Source organism: Terrapene carolina, unplaced genomic scaffold, assembly GCF_002925995.2.
Source record: "Terrapene carolina triunguis isolate 2854851 unplaced genomic scaffold, T_m_triunguis-2.0 Scaffold192, whole genome shotgun sequence".
NCBI classification, from domain to species: Eukaryota; Metazoa; Chordata; order Testudines; family Emydidae; genus Terrapene; species Terrapene triunguis.
Genome location: NW_020664543.1, coordinates 1,040,558 through 1,055,364, shown reverse-complemented (window position 1 = coordinate 1,055,364; position 14,807 = coordinate 1,040,558). Strand labels below are relative to the sequence as shown.

Sequence of the window (14,807 nt, the reverse complement as noted above, 5' to 3'; positions counted from 1 at the left end):
GCTTTATACAGAGTAAAACGGATTTATTTGGGGGTTGGATCCCATTTGGAGCTGGGTGTCTGGGTGCTGGAGACAGAAATACCAGCTGAGTGGTTTTCAGTTAAAGCCCGCAGCTTTGGGGGCGTGGTTCAGACCTGGGTCTGTGTTGCAGCAGACTGGCATGTCTGGCTCAACAAGGCAGGGTTCTGGAGTCCCAAGCCATCAGGGAAAACGGGCTCAGTGGTAATTTCAGCACATCAGGGGACAGTCCCAAGGTGGTCTCTGTGACCGAACCTAACACATGCACATACTTAATTTTAAGCCCAGGCATGTTCTCACTGAAGTCAGTGGTTAAAGTTAAGCGTATGTCTATGTGTTTGTGGATTCAGAGTCATAGATGCTCAAAAGGGTAACACAGCCAGTGGCTTAGCTGCCGCTAGATCAGACTCACAGACTTTATAGAAGGAGCTCAAGTAGCAACATTCTTGGTGTTTTCCCCACATTTTGTTAATGCAAAAATTGAGAATTTGATCAGAAAACAATGTAATAGAAAGTGCTTAGGTCTCTCCTGAAAAGGATTCTTCCTGGGAATTCCCTAGGGAGGGAGATCCTCTGAGCAGAGTCACACAGCTCACATCTGCTCTCTCAGGCTTCCCCTGTGTAACCATCTACATCCAAAGACTGCTGTGTGTAGCAGAGGTGGCAGCTTGGGCTGGGCTGGAGCTGAAAGGGGCCGGAGGACCCCTCCACACAACAGAAACCCCAATACCAGGCTGGCTCTGGGCCAGAGGGCTGAGCACAGAGCTAGGTGTCAGAAGACCTGGATTCTATCCCAGAATCTGCCCTTTGCTTGCTGCGTGACCTTGGGCAAGTAACAATCAATGCCTATGCTTGATGACCCTGTGAATGCAATGGGGATAATCATATTTACACTTGTCTGTAAAGCACTTTGAGATCTAGGCCTGAACATAGAAAGTGTCAGTAAATATAAATGTGCAGGTTTTAATGTCTAAGCCCAAATCCAAGGGAGTCTTTGGGAACTGTGACATGCTCTTTGGCAAATACACAAAGGGAACTATAGAAATGTCCAGCTGAAAGGGACCTCAGGAGGTCATCTAGTCCAGTCCCTCTCACTGAGGCAGGACCAAGTCAATCTAGACCATTGAGGCGATTCCACGGCCTCCCTTGGGAGCCTGTTCCAGACCTTAACTACCCTTAGAGTTAGAAAGTGTTTCCTGATATCTAACCTGAATCTCCCTGGCTGAGTCCTTCTTCAATTCTGGGTGGACAAGGCAAACAGTTGATCCCTATCCTCTGTATAACAATCTTTTAATGAACTGTTCTGTACGTTCTATAGTGCGTGACCCTGTTATGAAGGCACGAGGGGGAGAAGTTAAGTGTGGTCATACTCTGAAAACTAATCATGTAAAAGAGTTGCCTGGCCTGAGAGCAAGAATTGGCCGGGGAGCTGGATTCTGCCAGCTGGGGAGAATTATTTAATTCCCCCTCTCACTATGAGGCACGAGGACACACTCTGGAGAGCAGGGGGCTGAGGCAGGATCTTGAAGGCCAGGGCTGGAGCTGAGAGGGAGACAGTGTTTTTCATCTTCCTCTATGGAATTGGCTGTGGGGAGATTACTTTACCCTGGCTTTGGCTGAGTAAAGATGTTTGTGTCTGGCTCCTGCAAGGGCAGGCATGCTAGACTTCTGTGCTTTACTTTAAAGCACTCCACAAAGGTGTTTCAATGCCACCTAAGCCTGCAGAATCCATCTCGGCTCCAAACAGCCTGTGCTGCAAAGCCTTGGGCCAGAGTGACTAACTGAACATGTCCCACAAAGGCAATAGAAACTGTATAATGAGCTTGTTTTTCTCCTCCTCAGCTGGTGGACTATCGTGTAGAGTTCAGTAAATGGTGGGTGAATGAATTTAAAACCATCAAGTTTCCGTCTCAAGGGACTATTTTTGACTATTACATAGATCCAGAAAGTAAGAAATTCATGCTTTGGAATGATAAAGTGCCAACATTTGAGCTGGACCCAGACATTCCCTTACAGGTAATTCCCCAAAATGATCTTCCTTGAGTCTTTCTTTTTACTTTACTTACTAATTTATTGCCCCCCTCCACACTGGAGTAAAGGGCGTCTTGATAAATTATGCAAGATCTTGCAGACAATATCACAATAAGGTACAAGAACAGCATGGCATACACATGGGTTATTTTATTTCCATTACTAAACCTCTGGCTATGCAAGTTCAGCCAGTGACGTAGGTCAGTCAGTCTGATATTTAGGATGCAAGATGGTAATGTACAGTGCCTGGAAAATGGTGTTTCCCTATGGCGAGTGTTGGCTAGGTGAATGGTGGGAGCGGGCTGGTTTCTTTAAAGTATCTGGTCCAGTCCATTGCCACAGAAAGGCAGGCTGCTGACCTAAAAAGGCCCATACTCTGATTACACTGGGCAAGTCCTACACTGGGCTATTGTTTATTTCATACACATCTCAGGTGTCCCTCACTGTGGTGTGTTTTGTGCTCTCAATCCTGTCTTTAAACACCTGTTTCCAGACATGGGGCAGAAAAACTGGAAGGGAACATATGGGAATTATGGATGCCCAAACAGGAGGGAGACTTGAGCATCTCCCAAGTGCATATTGGCTCCAGACTATTAACCCTCAGGAAATGAAAAAAAGTCAGATGGCAAATAGGGGCAAAGCACGCTGCACTTGGCTTAAAGAAAGAGTGAATTAACAAATGCAAATAGTGGGAGTGGAGCTTCCCAACTCTGACTCCAGGCACCAGCTAAGTAACCTACCCTGTACACACAAACCAGCCTTTGCTGTGGCTGAGTTGCACGCTGCAGCTTGCACTTAGGGTCAGCGAAAAGTCTACGGAGCACAGCCCAAATATATCACAAGCACAGCAACCCTGCCCAGCATTATATGACACTGGAACAAGGAGCCGAGTCTAATGCCTGTCCGGTTGGCATGCTATGGGAGCATAACGAGGTCCAAAAGACGACACATTTTAACAGAAACACTGAGGAGGAAATACAGCAGAGCCCAGGCTGTATTTGGCATGGTTAAGAAAATCATTGGCACAAGCCTTGCAACTATTAAGTGCTGACTTCTGGGTTTCCTGGTGTCAGTATTTGTGGGTACGGTAACGTTCTATGAGCATGCGTTGCACAGTATTCATGGTGCCCTGCAGTCAGCACTTTTGTCTTGGAAATCTGCTCCCGCTGGGAAGGAAGCAGCTCTGGGAAAGTGCTGCTCTGCAATGGTTTGCAGTGAGACCGGAGCAAAGTTGGCCATTAACGTCCTATTTCTGGGAGCATTTGCTGCTTGTTCTGGGTTTACATAGGCCTCAGTAATCTAGGGCCTGATCTGACAGCCCATACTCATGTGAGCTGTTCTACTGCCGTCTCCTGGGCTGCTTACTGCAAGATGAAGCCTTCAGTGCTCCGATGCCAATGGCTGATTCGGAGGAAACAGTCGCTGTAATCAACAGGCTCGTTTATCACCTGGATACAATGTGCAGTGTTAGAAGATGCTCCTGGTTCACAAGCTGTACTCTGGCTTTGTACATGTTGAAAACCCCAGTAAAGGGGGAAAGCCTGTCAGTGCATTGACTGACTGCAAAGCTGGGAAGACAAGGGCTGGGTTTTTCGGAAACCGTGTTTGGAGCCTGTCCAGTTCTGCAACCGCAAGCCCCAATTGTAGCTGCAGAACCTTTCGAAGAATCCGGCTCCTGAGATGTTCACGCACAAGCATTTCCACATCTCACTTTCAGATACAATCTATCATCAAACCCAGTTTGACTAAACTTGATTAAAATAATTTATTTCATTGATGACTTTTCAACAGGCTTCCGTGGTCCATACGACAGAAACCATCCGAATTCGCTATTTTATGGATTTGCTAGTGGCAAAGAAATGGCCTGTGATGTTAGTGGGGAATGCAGGTACAGGGAAGTCGGTCATGATGGTGGACAAACTGCAGTCTCTGAACACTGAGGACTACCTGTTGCAGGCTGTCCCCTTTAACTTCTACACGACCTCGGCCATGCTGCAGGGTAAGGTGGTTAGCCGGAAACAGCCTGAAAACAGGCTCATCTTACCGGGAAGCGATGACTGCACAAGTTAGTGGATTGGTGTTGCTGTCGTTCTGCAGCTATTCTCGAGAAGCCCTTGGAGAAGAAATCCGGGAGAAATTTTGGTCCTCCGGGCACAAAGAAGCTTATTTACTTCATAGATGATATGAATATGCCTGAAGTGGACAAATATGGCACAGTAGCTCCTCATACACTGATCAGGCAGCATATAGACCATGGGCACTGGTAATTGTGTAGCTAAACTCTTCAGTTGTTTCATCCATGTGTTGAATTACTCTTGCTCAGATTATGCTACTGTGGTGATGGGGTCTGTGTGTCTGTCTAAGGAGTGTATCTGGCCCCATCACCAGAGTATCTGAGTGCCTGATAATCTTTGGTGTATTTATCCTCACAAGGTATGGCAGGGCAGTACTATTATCCCCATTGTACAGATGGGAACGGAGGCACAGAGAGACTGAGGGAGTTGGCTAAGGTCACACAGGCAGTCTGTGGCAGAGCAAGGAATTGGAACTGGGGCTTCTGAGTCTTAGGTCAGCACATTTGAAGTACACAAAGAGAATGATCCATAACATAGCAGTTCTGGATCATGAGATCCCTAGAGACCAGGACAGTCCAGAATTGCCAATAGCGAGCCCAGTGTGAGCCCCCCTAGAAGTGCTGCCCAGTGGCATTGGAGCAGTGGGTCCATCTCACTGGCCTTTCCTACTTTTACTCTTAGGCCAGGTCTACACTGTAAACGTATATCGGAATAACTACATTGCTCAGGGATGTGAAAAATCCAACCCTGGAGTGATGCCATTTTATCGACCTAACCCCTGGTGTAGACAGCACTACGTTGGTGGGAGAGCTTCTCCCATCGACACAGCTCCCGCCTCTCGCAGAGTGGATTAACTATGCAGACAGAAGAAACTCTTCCATTGGCCTATTAGTGTCTTCACTGAAGTGCTACAGCAGTGCAGCTCTGCCGCTGCAGTGTTTTAAGTGTAGACCTGCCCTGAGTTGTAAGTATTTTCTGGACAGCAAAAAATGTCTTTTCCCATGCAATAGATGTTATGCTCTGCCAAGAGAGGAAACTGGGCAGATGATCTCTCCCCTGGATCTTCTCTGTAAAGGCGTCTGGGCGGGATCAGTGTGTGTGAAAGTTGTTTGGGGCCAGGTTCATACTACGGGAGGGACAGCTCCTTTACTCTTCAGAGAATAAAGACATGTACACATCCTTCTCCTTCACCTGCTGTTTAGGTATGACAGAAACAAGCTGACATTAAAGGACATTCACAACTGTCAGTATGTAGCCTGCATGAATCCAACATCTGGATCCTTTACGATTGACTCCAGACTTCAGGTATGCAATGGAGAAACGATGGGGTTGGGCTTTTGTTAGCTTCAGTCTCAGTGGTAGCCACCCCTTCGCCAGCAGTTTGGCTCTCTTTAGATTTTACCTCCTCTCCCCTTTTATGGGTCCTTTGACACTAGTAGAAGGCTGGAGTGTCTAGTTTGTGGTGTCTGTGTCTGACATCCACCATCTCACTTGCTGTGGTGGGTTCGTTTCCAGGCAATGTGTGTCCTGGCAGGTGGAAACATGGGGGTTCTCATGGAAGTCACGCCCTCTCCTGACAGGTTTGGTTTTAAATTGCTTTGTTTTAGCGACACTTTTGTGTGTTTGCTGTGAGTTTTCCTGGCCAAGAAGCACTTGTGACCATTTACAGCACCATCCTTGCACAGCACATGGCAATCCGTAACATTCCGGTCCCCATTCAGAAGATCCTGTCACCACTAATTGCGGGAGTGCTGGGTAAGCAGGAATAGCACGTTAATGTTTAGAAAGGCAGCATATATAGGGCAGATCTCTATCTTCGTTTTTTCATCAGTATCTATCGTACCTGTTGTACCAGTGTTTGTAAAGTGCACACTGTGTCGGAAAGAGGGCAAATAACCACCTCCCGGAAAAGTCCTGTGCAGCACTTTGGAACTGTACAGGGTATTGATTGTGCCCCCGTGTGGGTGGAAGGGTGAACTGGGCATCGCCCCACCTCTGTTCCCAGAACGCCAATGGAAGGTTTATCACTGACTCAAAGGAAGCAGAGTTAGGCCAACGCTGAGCACGTGTGAAAATCCCACCTGAACTGTTTAGCGAGAGAATGCATGTTGGGACTGCAGCAGGATTGTTCCACCCACCTGTACTGCAGCTCTCTACTGCGTGTGCTCCTTGACACCAATGCCTTGGGGGGGAGGCAGCAGAGAGCTGCTCTGGGGATTGGAGAGGGGAGTCAGACAGCTTGGGATGTACCTGAGCCAATGGGCTTGCACCATGCTAGTGGGAGGCAGGTTATGGGGAGGAGTGCAGTCCTGGGCACTGCAGAGCCCTGTGCAGTGGGGAGTGCTGCTTTGCTCCCATGGATAGGATGGGGGGGACTAGGAATCTACAACTCCATGTATCCCACGGCCACTAACTACACATGACAAGTGTCAGCCCCTTTGCTTAACGTGCCCCTAGGAGGAGCTCGAATGCTTTGGCGAGGAGGACGGGATAAGAACCAGGATAGACCAGAAACAATGGAACAGAATCCCTCCTTGTGCACAGTACTTATGCGACCACCGTAGGCTGCTGCTTCATGGTCTGGGGAGCTGAATCCTTTCCCCAGAAACCCAGCCCCACGTCCCCGGCTCATTACAAAGTCCAGCTTTTAACCTGGGGCTCTAGTGTCCTGTTTCTCCTGCTGTGTGCATATATTTTTTACACTGGATGTCTAATGTTACACACACAGATCCCTGTCTATGCCACTGGCAGCACCTGCAGCTTCATGTGCATCAGCAGGATCTTCGGTTTCTCAGCACCTTGGAAATGAGGCCTCTTATTAGGGGCTTAAATATGGATTTAGTGCTTATCTGTAGAGACCCACATTTGGGAAATCTTGGCCATCTGGTTGATGCTGCTGCTGTACATGGTACACTATTTTTACTGGCATCAGGATGAGTAGCTGTAAAACACAGTTGGTAAAGTAAATGGTCTGTGAAACTATAGACTCTGCTCCCATTTTAAATAAACTTACCATACAGTGTAGGAAACCTGTGAGTCAGTCAGTAGTATTTCTTTGTATTACACACATTTTTAAAGCTCCCCTGTCAGTACCATGAATGATACAAAACTCTTATGAAAATGATCTGGTTTCATTCTAATTCTGTCTAGGTTCTGTAACACGTATACTGGTTTCAAGAAACCTCTTGTTGCATTGTTGTTCCATGCTTGTGGTGGTTAGGTTCTGTGTGGTTTTGCTGTGGCTTTAATTCAGGTCAAGTTTCAGTTTCCTCTCCACCTTCCTATTTTGTGTCTCACAACCTGATGAATAAATTATTTTGGGGTGAAATGGTCCAAGCATGGTCTCAATGAAAAGATGGTTCTGTTTTAAAGTTTCACCAAAATTGATTCTGTTGTTTAGGGTTTTGAGTGAGTGTGAAAAAAAAATCCACTTTTCTCATCTTTGCATTGAAATTACACAGTAATTTCACTGAAGAATGATGAAGCAAAAATTTCAATTTTGGTTTATTTGAAAACTCAAGCCATGTTTGAAGAGTACTTTAAAATGTGTACTCTTTGGGTATCTGGCTGCTCTCACATACAGGATGTTTTCCCATAAACAGCCTTACATCAGAAAATTACATCAACATTTCTGCCTACGGCCATCAAATTTCACTACGTCTTCAACCTCCGGGACCTCTCTAACATATTTCAGGTAGAGTGTATTTTATTTCAGTCATTTCATTTTAATTTATGTCTGTCTTCTCTCTCTCTACCACTTTCACATGTACCATGCCCCTGCCGTCTCTCGCTGTTAGCTTTCTCCAGCGCTGGCTCTTCCATTCTGAGCAGCAATCAAGAAACTAGGACTGACCGATTTGTATGTTTGGCAGGGACTGTTGTTCTCCACTGCTGAATGCCTCAAAACTCCACTTGACCTAGTCCGGCTCTGGCTGCATGAAGCTGAGAGAGTGTATGGAGATAAACTCATTGACGAGAAAGATAAAGAAAGCTTTGGAAGAGTTCTAGCAGCTACCTGTAAAAAATACTTTGACGTAAGCCATGTTTTGAAATACTAAGAGCTTTTATGTTTGTGCTGAGTCTGTGATGGTGACAGAGCTGGGTTCAGCGGTGATGTTTAAATCATTTAACTTGCACCTTCCAGCTGCTTGGAGTGTAAATTAGTACCAATTTAGACCCACTTACCAATATGTAATTCATGCCTCATACATATTGCCTCTGGAGTTGACCCATAATCTAACTATCAGGATGGGAATTAGAGTGCGTCTCAGAAATGTCATAAGGTGCTAGCTGTAGAGTTCGTGGCAAGCATAGCTGCCAGTTAGTAACCGCTCGCTATGGATGGGTTCTCATGACAGTTAGAACCCTACTCTTCCAGAGATTATTTCAATGTGTATTTTCCAAGCCTATCTCTCGTCACATGAATTATGAAATCGACCTTTGCAAAGGGGCTTCCAGCACTTGCTGGCCTGTGCCTGGATTGGATGTCCTTTTCATTTCCAGACAGGGCCGGCTCCAGGGTTTGGGCCGCCCCAAGCAGCCAAACAAAAAACAAAACAAAACAAAAATACCGCAATCGCGATCTGCGGCGGCAATTCGGCGGGAGGTCCTTCGCTCCGAGCGGGAGTGAGGGCCCCTCCGCCGAATTGCCGCCGCACTGCTGGACGTGCCGCCCCAAGCACCTGCTTGGTAAGCTGGTGCCTGGAGCCGGCCCCGTTTCCAGAACAGCAGGTTTGGTAGGTGCCGCTTAAGACTACCTGGCCATTGTTTTTCTTGACCACGGTTGATGTCCAGTTCAGGACTGGAGGGTGTGGGAGACAAAGACGAGATGATAGGACATGGCCTCAGCCCAGATGGCGGGTGGCGGCCTGGCAAGGAACTGGAGGTGACAGCCTGGATAGCCATCAACATGGAGGTCTCCTCCGCAGTGATGGAGAAGGGAGGGAGGGGTCTCACCGTGATCCTGTTTGAACTTCTGGCTGCACATCCAGGACGATAAGTGGGACCGAGGAAAGGGAGAGTGGAGGGCTAGTGGCAGAAGTAATAATGGGCTGTGAGAGCATACGTGATCATTCAGCATTGGGGTGGAGGGCCTGATCCTGCAACTGAGTGTGTGCAAGGACACCCCTGTGCCCACATAGAGCCTCATTGACTTCAATGGGGCTCTGTGCATAGGTGCACCCCAGTGTCTGGGTAGGCAGCTGCAAGGTCGAGGCCCTACCCTAGAAACAGGGTATTTCTTAGATGGACTGAAACTTTATGCTGTGGAGTAAAACTATCCCCTGGCTGGAGGGGTCAGGTCTTACATTTCCCCACACCCAGCCCTTGTGCTTGTGAACGGACTGCAGCATTTGGGTCGGAGATACAGACAGTCTGGGGGCGCCCTAGTGGAAAGTGAGGGTGGCCAGTTGCTGTGGAATATCTTTATCTGTGTTTCTCACTAGGAACTTGGTGAGAATCTGCTGTTTGCGAAGCCCAACATTTACTGTCACTTTGCCCAGGGCATTGGCGAGCCCAAGTACTTCCCTGTGTCAGACTCCGGGTATCTGAACAAGCTGCTAGTGGAAGCCCTGGAGACATACAATGAGGTCAATGCCGTGATGAATCTGGTGAGTATCAGTGTGAACTGGCAGTAAGAGTGAAATGCTAGGGCAAGAGATTTCTCCTAGCATTTTGGGGTGAAATCTGACTTTTTTACACCTGTGCTCTCTCTGCTTCATATGCTTTTCATTTTTGATGTAGTGGAGTTCATTGCAAGCTCTTATGTTGGTTCAGACTAGCAAAGGCCTCTCCTGTCTGCTCTGTTCAGGTGCTGTTTGAAGATGCTGTGTCTCACATTTGCAGAATTAATCGGATATTAGAGTCTCCCCGAGGGAATGCCTTATTGGTGGGAGTAGGAGGGAGCGGAAAGCAAAGTCTTTCCCGACTAGCAGCCTATATTAGTGCTCTGGATGTATTTCAGATCACACTGAAGAAAGGATATGGAATTCCTGACCTCAAGGTTAGCACTGGCTTTTCTTCACCCTTTGCTGGGGAAATCCAATCTGCTCACGAAAAGAGGACATGATAAATGGTGCTAAAAGCCTGCTAGGCAAGCGCCTCACATTGATCTTATGGCCAAAAATAAGCTTGTAAAGGCTTCATGTTCCATTATCTTATTTATCGGGTATTTATGCTGGCATCCACTCTGGGCAAGGCACTCCCCAAACCCTGCGGAAGGAATCCCTGGTCTGAGGCGCTTACATTGGAGAGACCCACACACAGAAGAACAGAAAGAGACTGGGGAAGGGGAACAGCACTAGGCAATTTCTATACACATCCGCTCAGGTCATTGTACGCAGCACAGCAGAGGGATTTAAACACACACAGGGCAAGGGCCATGCACTGAGCTCACAGGGGTCGGACTTGCACAGGGGAGGGAGTCACCTGGAAAAAGGGACAGAGGGGCTGCAGGAGAAGCTGATCACTGGGCAGATGAGACGGGGAATATTGTAGCGTACTGGGGTCACAATGCTGGTCTCATTCCACTCAGCTGATTTCTGGATTTAACTTATGCAGCAACGTGTTTCAGGTGAAAGGCTTGAACTGGTTGCTTTCTGTAGACGCCAGTTAACTAGAGGCATGTGCTGTAAGCTGGAGAAGCAGAAAGCATCCACCTCAGTACAGCACAGCGGGGCTGCTCAGGTCTCTGCAGGCAAACAGTCAGTATTCCTACTCTAGTGTCTGCAATAGCGACTGCTAAGTTACCAGCTTTGCTGGGAGGGCAAGTGGGCTTTGGGGGTCAGGAAAGGGAGAATTGGGCCCAAACAGAGGGGGGAGGTTGTACCTTACTAATAAAGGAAAGAACCAGGTAGAAAAAAGATTAACAAACAAGGGATGTATTAGCAACCATAGGGGAAATGTCACCGTACCCGTCTCCCTACTGTTCTTGCTTCTCCGCCCACTGGATCTGCTTCTGCTAGTGTATCATTGCTTCAGCCTCCAGCACCAAACTCTCACGTTGAACAAAGAGTGGCACTGCCAGAGCAATGAGCCAGGCCAGCACTCCCGCTTGGGCTGCTGGTGCGCCTTTCTGGGGGCTGAAGGCACTTGGCTTTCAGCCTGTCTCACACTGGGGCCTCCCTTAGGTACGTTATCGCCAACATACACCCTTTTGTGGCTCGTTCCTGTGTGGGCGCACACTGCAGACTAGGGCCCCAGACCCTGTGCATGTGCACAGAGCAGTTTGTAGGGTCAGACCCATTTCAGGCTTCCAAGTTACTTTTGGCAATAGAAGTACAAGAAACAGGCATGTTTAACCCATGTGCGTTTCAAATGTGTTTGTGCAGAGCCAGTGTGGCATCTAGTGACCATGGGATTCTTCGCGGCTCTGTGTTCCCTGGACACGTGTGACAGTGTAGGAGATTAACATGCTTTCCCATGAGTTCTCAAAGCAGCTATGCCGAGGAGATGTCCATCCACCCTCCTCCTGTGTAAGAAAAGCCAGAATTACTCTGCCTGCCCCCACACAGTCTTTGGACAGAGCAGTTCTGGACTTATTGAGTTTGACTGTCCTGATCACAAGAAGGGTGCTTGTCCCAGCTCTAGGTTTGTAGCTGCTGCGTCTCACCATTGCCCCCAGCTGAAGCTGTGGCTTCTTAAGCGTGAGAACCTAGCTTTGCCCTGAACAAGAGACTCCTTATTCCCTCCTGGGTCAGTCAGTCCTGTCATCTTTTTATGCTAGGAAGAGATGTTCCCACCCTACCCTAGACTGAGGTGCTTACTGTAGGAGAACTAACCATATAACGTGATTAATAGGACAAGTTTCTGGGTGACAGAGGCGTAATGGTTTCTGTCTTTTGCACTAGCTGGATCTGGCCTCTCAGTATATCAAAGCAGCTGTGAAGAATACACCCACCGTATTCCTAATGACAGATTCACAGGTTGCTGAGGAGCAATTCCTGGTCTTGATCAATGATCTCTTAGCCTCTGGAGAGATCCCAGGACTCTTTCAGGACGACGAAGTGGAAAATATTATCGGTGCTATGAGGCCACAAGTGAAATCTATTGGAATGCAAGATACAAGGGAAAACTGCTGGAAATTCTTTATAGACAAAGTCAGGCGGCAGTTAAAGGTAGGAGTGAGTCTGTTTAGAATGTACATGGGCTCCCAGCAGTTCTGACTGTGTCTTAACCCCAGAGCTTTTTGGAACCAGTGCCCAGGCATTGCTATCTGCCTGTTTGTATTATAGTGTGATAACTTTTAGTGAAACCCATTTTCAAAGTAACCTCAGCCCAGCCCCTAAATGTATACCTCCACGCTCGTGAGTGTGCAAGTTTTGCATTCTAAATATTTACCCATCTCAGACCTGGGTGTGTGTAAATAAACTGTGCTCGCTCCCATCGGGGAGCTGGCCATCTAGAGATAGACTTTCAAAGAGTTCAGTATCCAGCAATATCAAGCACCTAAGTGGGAGCTGGTGTTTTAAAGATCTGGTCCCGCAGGTGAGTGCTGAATTCTTCTGAAGATATGGCCCCAAATCCACAGACCTTGGGGGGCGTGGTTTTGGGCATGTAGAGTGAGAGGCAGTTTGGGGATAACTTGTTGGTTGGGTGCTGGAGTTTCCTACTCTTCACAGTGGTAAAGAGTGACGTCGGAGTTAATGCTTTCATCCACGCCTATTAACCTGCCATTTCCATGTTCCTGCCCTGATGCTGTCATGTGCCATTCCCAGGAGCAGATTTTGATTGTCATGTCCAAATCTGCATCTCTCTGTTGCGAGTGGCTGTTATACATGTGGGACCAGGTCACCTGCTGCACACAGTTCTCGCTCAGTGCAGCAAAGAGGGGCTGAGTCTCCCTGATTCTCTGCCTAGCCTGGGGAGCTGTGAGTCAGTGGAGGACAGCTGGAGATCAGTATGCTCCATCCACACCTCCTCCCCTCCCCACCCAACATGCCCTGTGCCGGGGGCTGCAGGGGTGGTCTCGGGGCTGATCACACTGACTCCCACACACCAGATGAGAGAGAGCTCAGATACTATGGTGATGGGCAGCAGTAGCAAACCGTAATGTAGCTAGAGGCAGATTCCATCCCCCGGGGCCTCCCGAGCAGTGTGGCAGCGAGCCTGGCCTACAGGGAAGTGACTCTGCACTGGGTTATGCTTAGCCCATGTGATGTGATAAACACAAGTGGAGAATGTGCACCAGGTTCTCTCCCACGCCAGCAGCACAGACGGGCTGTACCCTGGCCGGGGGTCTCCAGCTGAGGTGTGTGCTGGCTTTAAGGAGTCCACAGCTGGTGTGGAGACAGCAGCCCTAGTGGAGAGTGTGAAGGGACCCTGGCTAGAGCACCCCTGCGCTGTAGTGATCCCCAGCTCCATGGAGGATACAGGCAGCTGGCATTGGTTAGACCAGCCTTTCAGCTGCATTACACCGGGCCAGCGCAGAGCCAGCTGCAAGGTCGGGCAAGGAGACCCCTAAGCTGTGCTGAACAGGTGCTGGGTACAGCAGGACGTCTGGCCCCCGTGTTCATCTTTCTGTTTTGATGCCAGCTTGTCACATGTGCTGTAATGTGCTATGGTCCCAGGTCATCCTGTGCTTCTCTCCTGTGGGTTCTACGCTGCGGGTACGTGCAAGGAAATTCCCTGCTGTGGTCAACTGCGCGGCCATAGACTGGTTCCATGAATGGCCTGAAGATGCTCTGGTGTCCGTCAGTGGCAGATTCTTGGAGGAAACGGAGGGAATTGAGGTGAGCAGTTGCCTGCTTGGCCTGAAGTGCTGTGGTCCCTAGCAGCGCGTGTCATGAACCAGTCTGATGGGCAACAATTGAGCTGTCACGGAGTCCCCGGGAGATGCTCTGGAACTTCTCCCCACAAAGCCAGTCAGGACTTTGGGGAGCCTCCTCTCCCTCGGAGCAGACTGTCTTTAGGGCAAGAAGCTCACACGGCTTCACCTCCTGGGTCTGACCTTGGAGCATTCAGCACATGCCCCTCCGTGCGCTTCCCCCAGCGAGTCCGCCCAGGCGGGGTCCTGGGGAAGCCAGAGGTCCTGCACGCACCCCCCCTTCGCAGTCAGACGTGACTCTTAGCCAGCCAGTAAAACAGAGGTCTAAAACAGAGCTTGTAGGTACAAAGAACGGGATCCCTCAGCCGGGTCCATTCTGGGGCCCAGCGAGCCAGACACCCCCATCTGCCCTCACTCCCCGTCCCCAGCCAGCCCCAAACTGAAACCCCCTCCAGCCCCTCCTTCTATGCTGAGTTCCTTTCCCCAGGCCAGGAGGTCCTTGCAGGGGGGAAGGGCCTGGCCATTAGTTGCCAGGTGACAGAAACTGAGGCACCCACACAGTATTCAGAGGAAACATTAAGAACAGTCCCACTTCATCACATGAGCCATCAGCCAATCTCAGTGCACTGGCTGCTTTGCCCTCCTCACGCCAAGGGGCATTTGACCCAACTGCGAACATGAGAACCCTTGGAAAGCTCCACTGCTGCTTTTCTGCTTCGTTTTAGCTGAATTCAAAGGTGTTCAGATGCTGTAGAAACCTCAGGCTGTGAATTTGTACACAGAGTTCATAGTATGAAGGAAAGGAACAGCTGCAGCCTTCTTGCCAAGCACAGATGGTGGATAAACCTTCTTCTCTCTTTTCTCCTTTGTTTCCTGTCAAACACACACACAGAATACCCAGGGAAATCCAATAGTTGAAA

The 14,807-nt window shown here is 48.8% G+C and overlaps 1 protein-coding gene across 1 annotated transcript in view; it reads left to right on the top strand.

Moving 5' to 3' along the window:
- DNAH17 (dynein axonemal heavy chain 17) overlaps positions 1 to 14,807 on the top strand; it is a 68,071-nt gene that overhangs the window by 26,040 nt on the left and 27,224 nt on the right. Inside the window, exons 26-35 of the mRNA XM_026654408.1 lie at positions 1,861 to 2,034; positions 3,841 to 4,048; positions 4,147 to 4,312; positions 5,327 to 5,429; positions 5,732 to 5,879; positions 7,727 to 7,818; positions 9,569 to 9,733; positions 9,934 to 10,125; positions 11,972 to 12,238; positions 13,691 to 13,852. Coding sequence (XP_026510193.1) covers positions 1,861 to 2,034; positions 3,841 to 4,048; positions 4,147 to 4,312; positions 5,327 to 5,429; positions 5,732 to 5,879; positions 7,727 to 7,818; positions 9,569 to 9,733; positions 9,934 to 10,125; positions 11,972 to 12,238; positions 13,691 to 13,852 — 1,677 coding nt within the window. The remainder of the gene's footprint in view (positions 1 to 1,860; positions 2,035 to 3,840; positions 4,049 to 4,146; positions 4,313 to 5,326; positions 5,430 to 5,731; positions 5,880 to 7,726; positions 7,819 to 9,568; positions 9,734 to 9,933; positions 10,126 to 11,971; positions 12,239 to 13,690; positions 13,853 to 14,807) is intronic.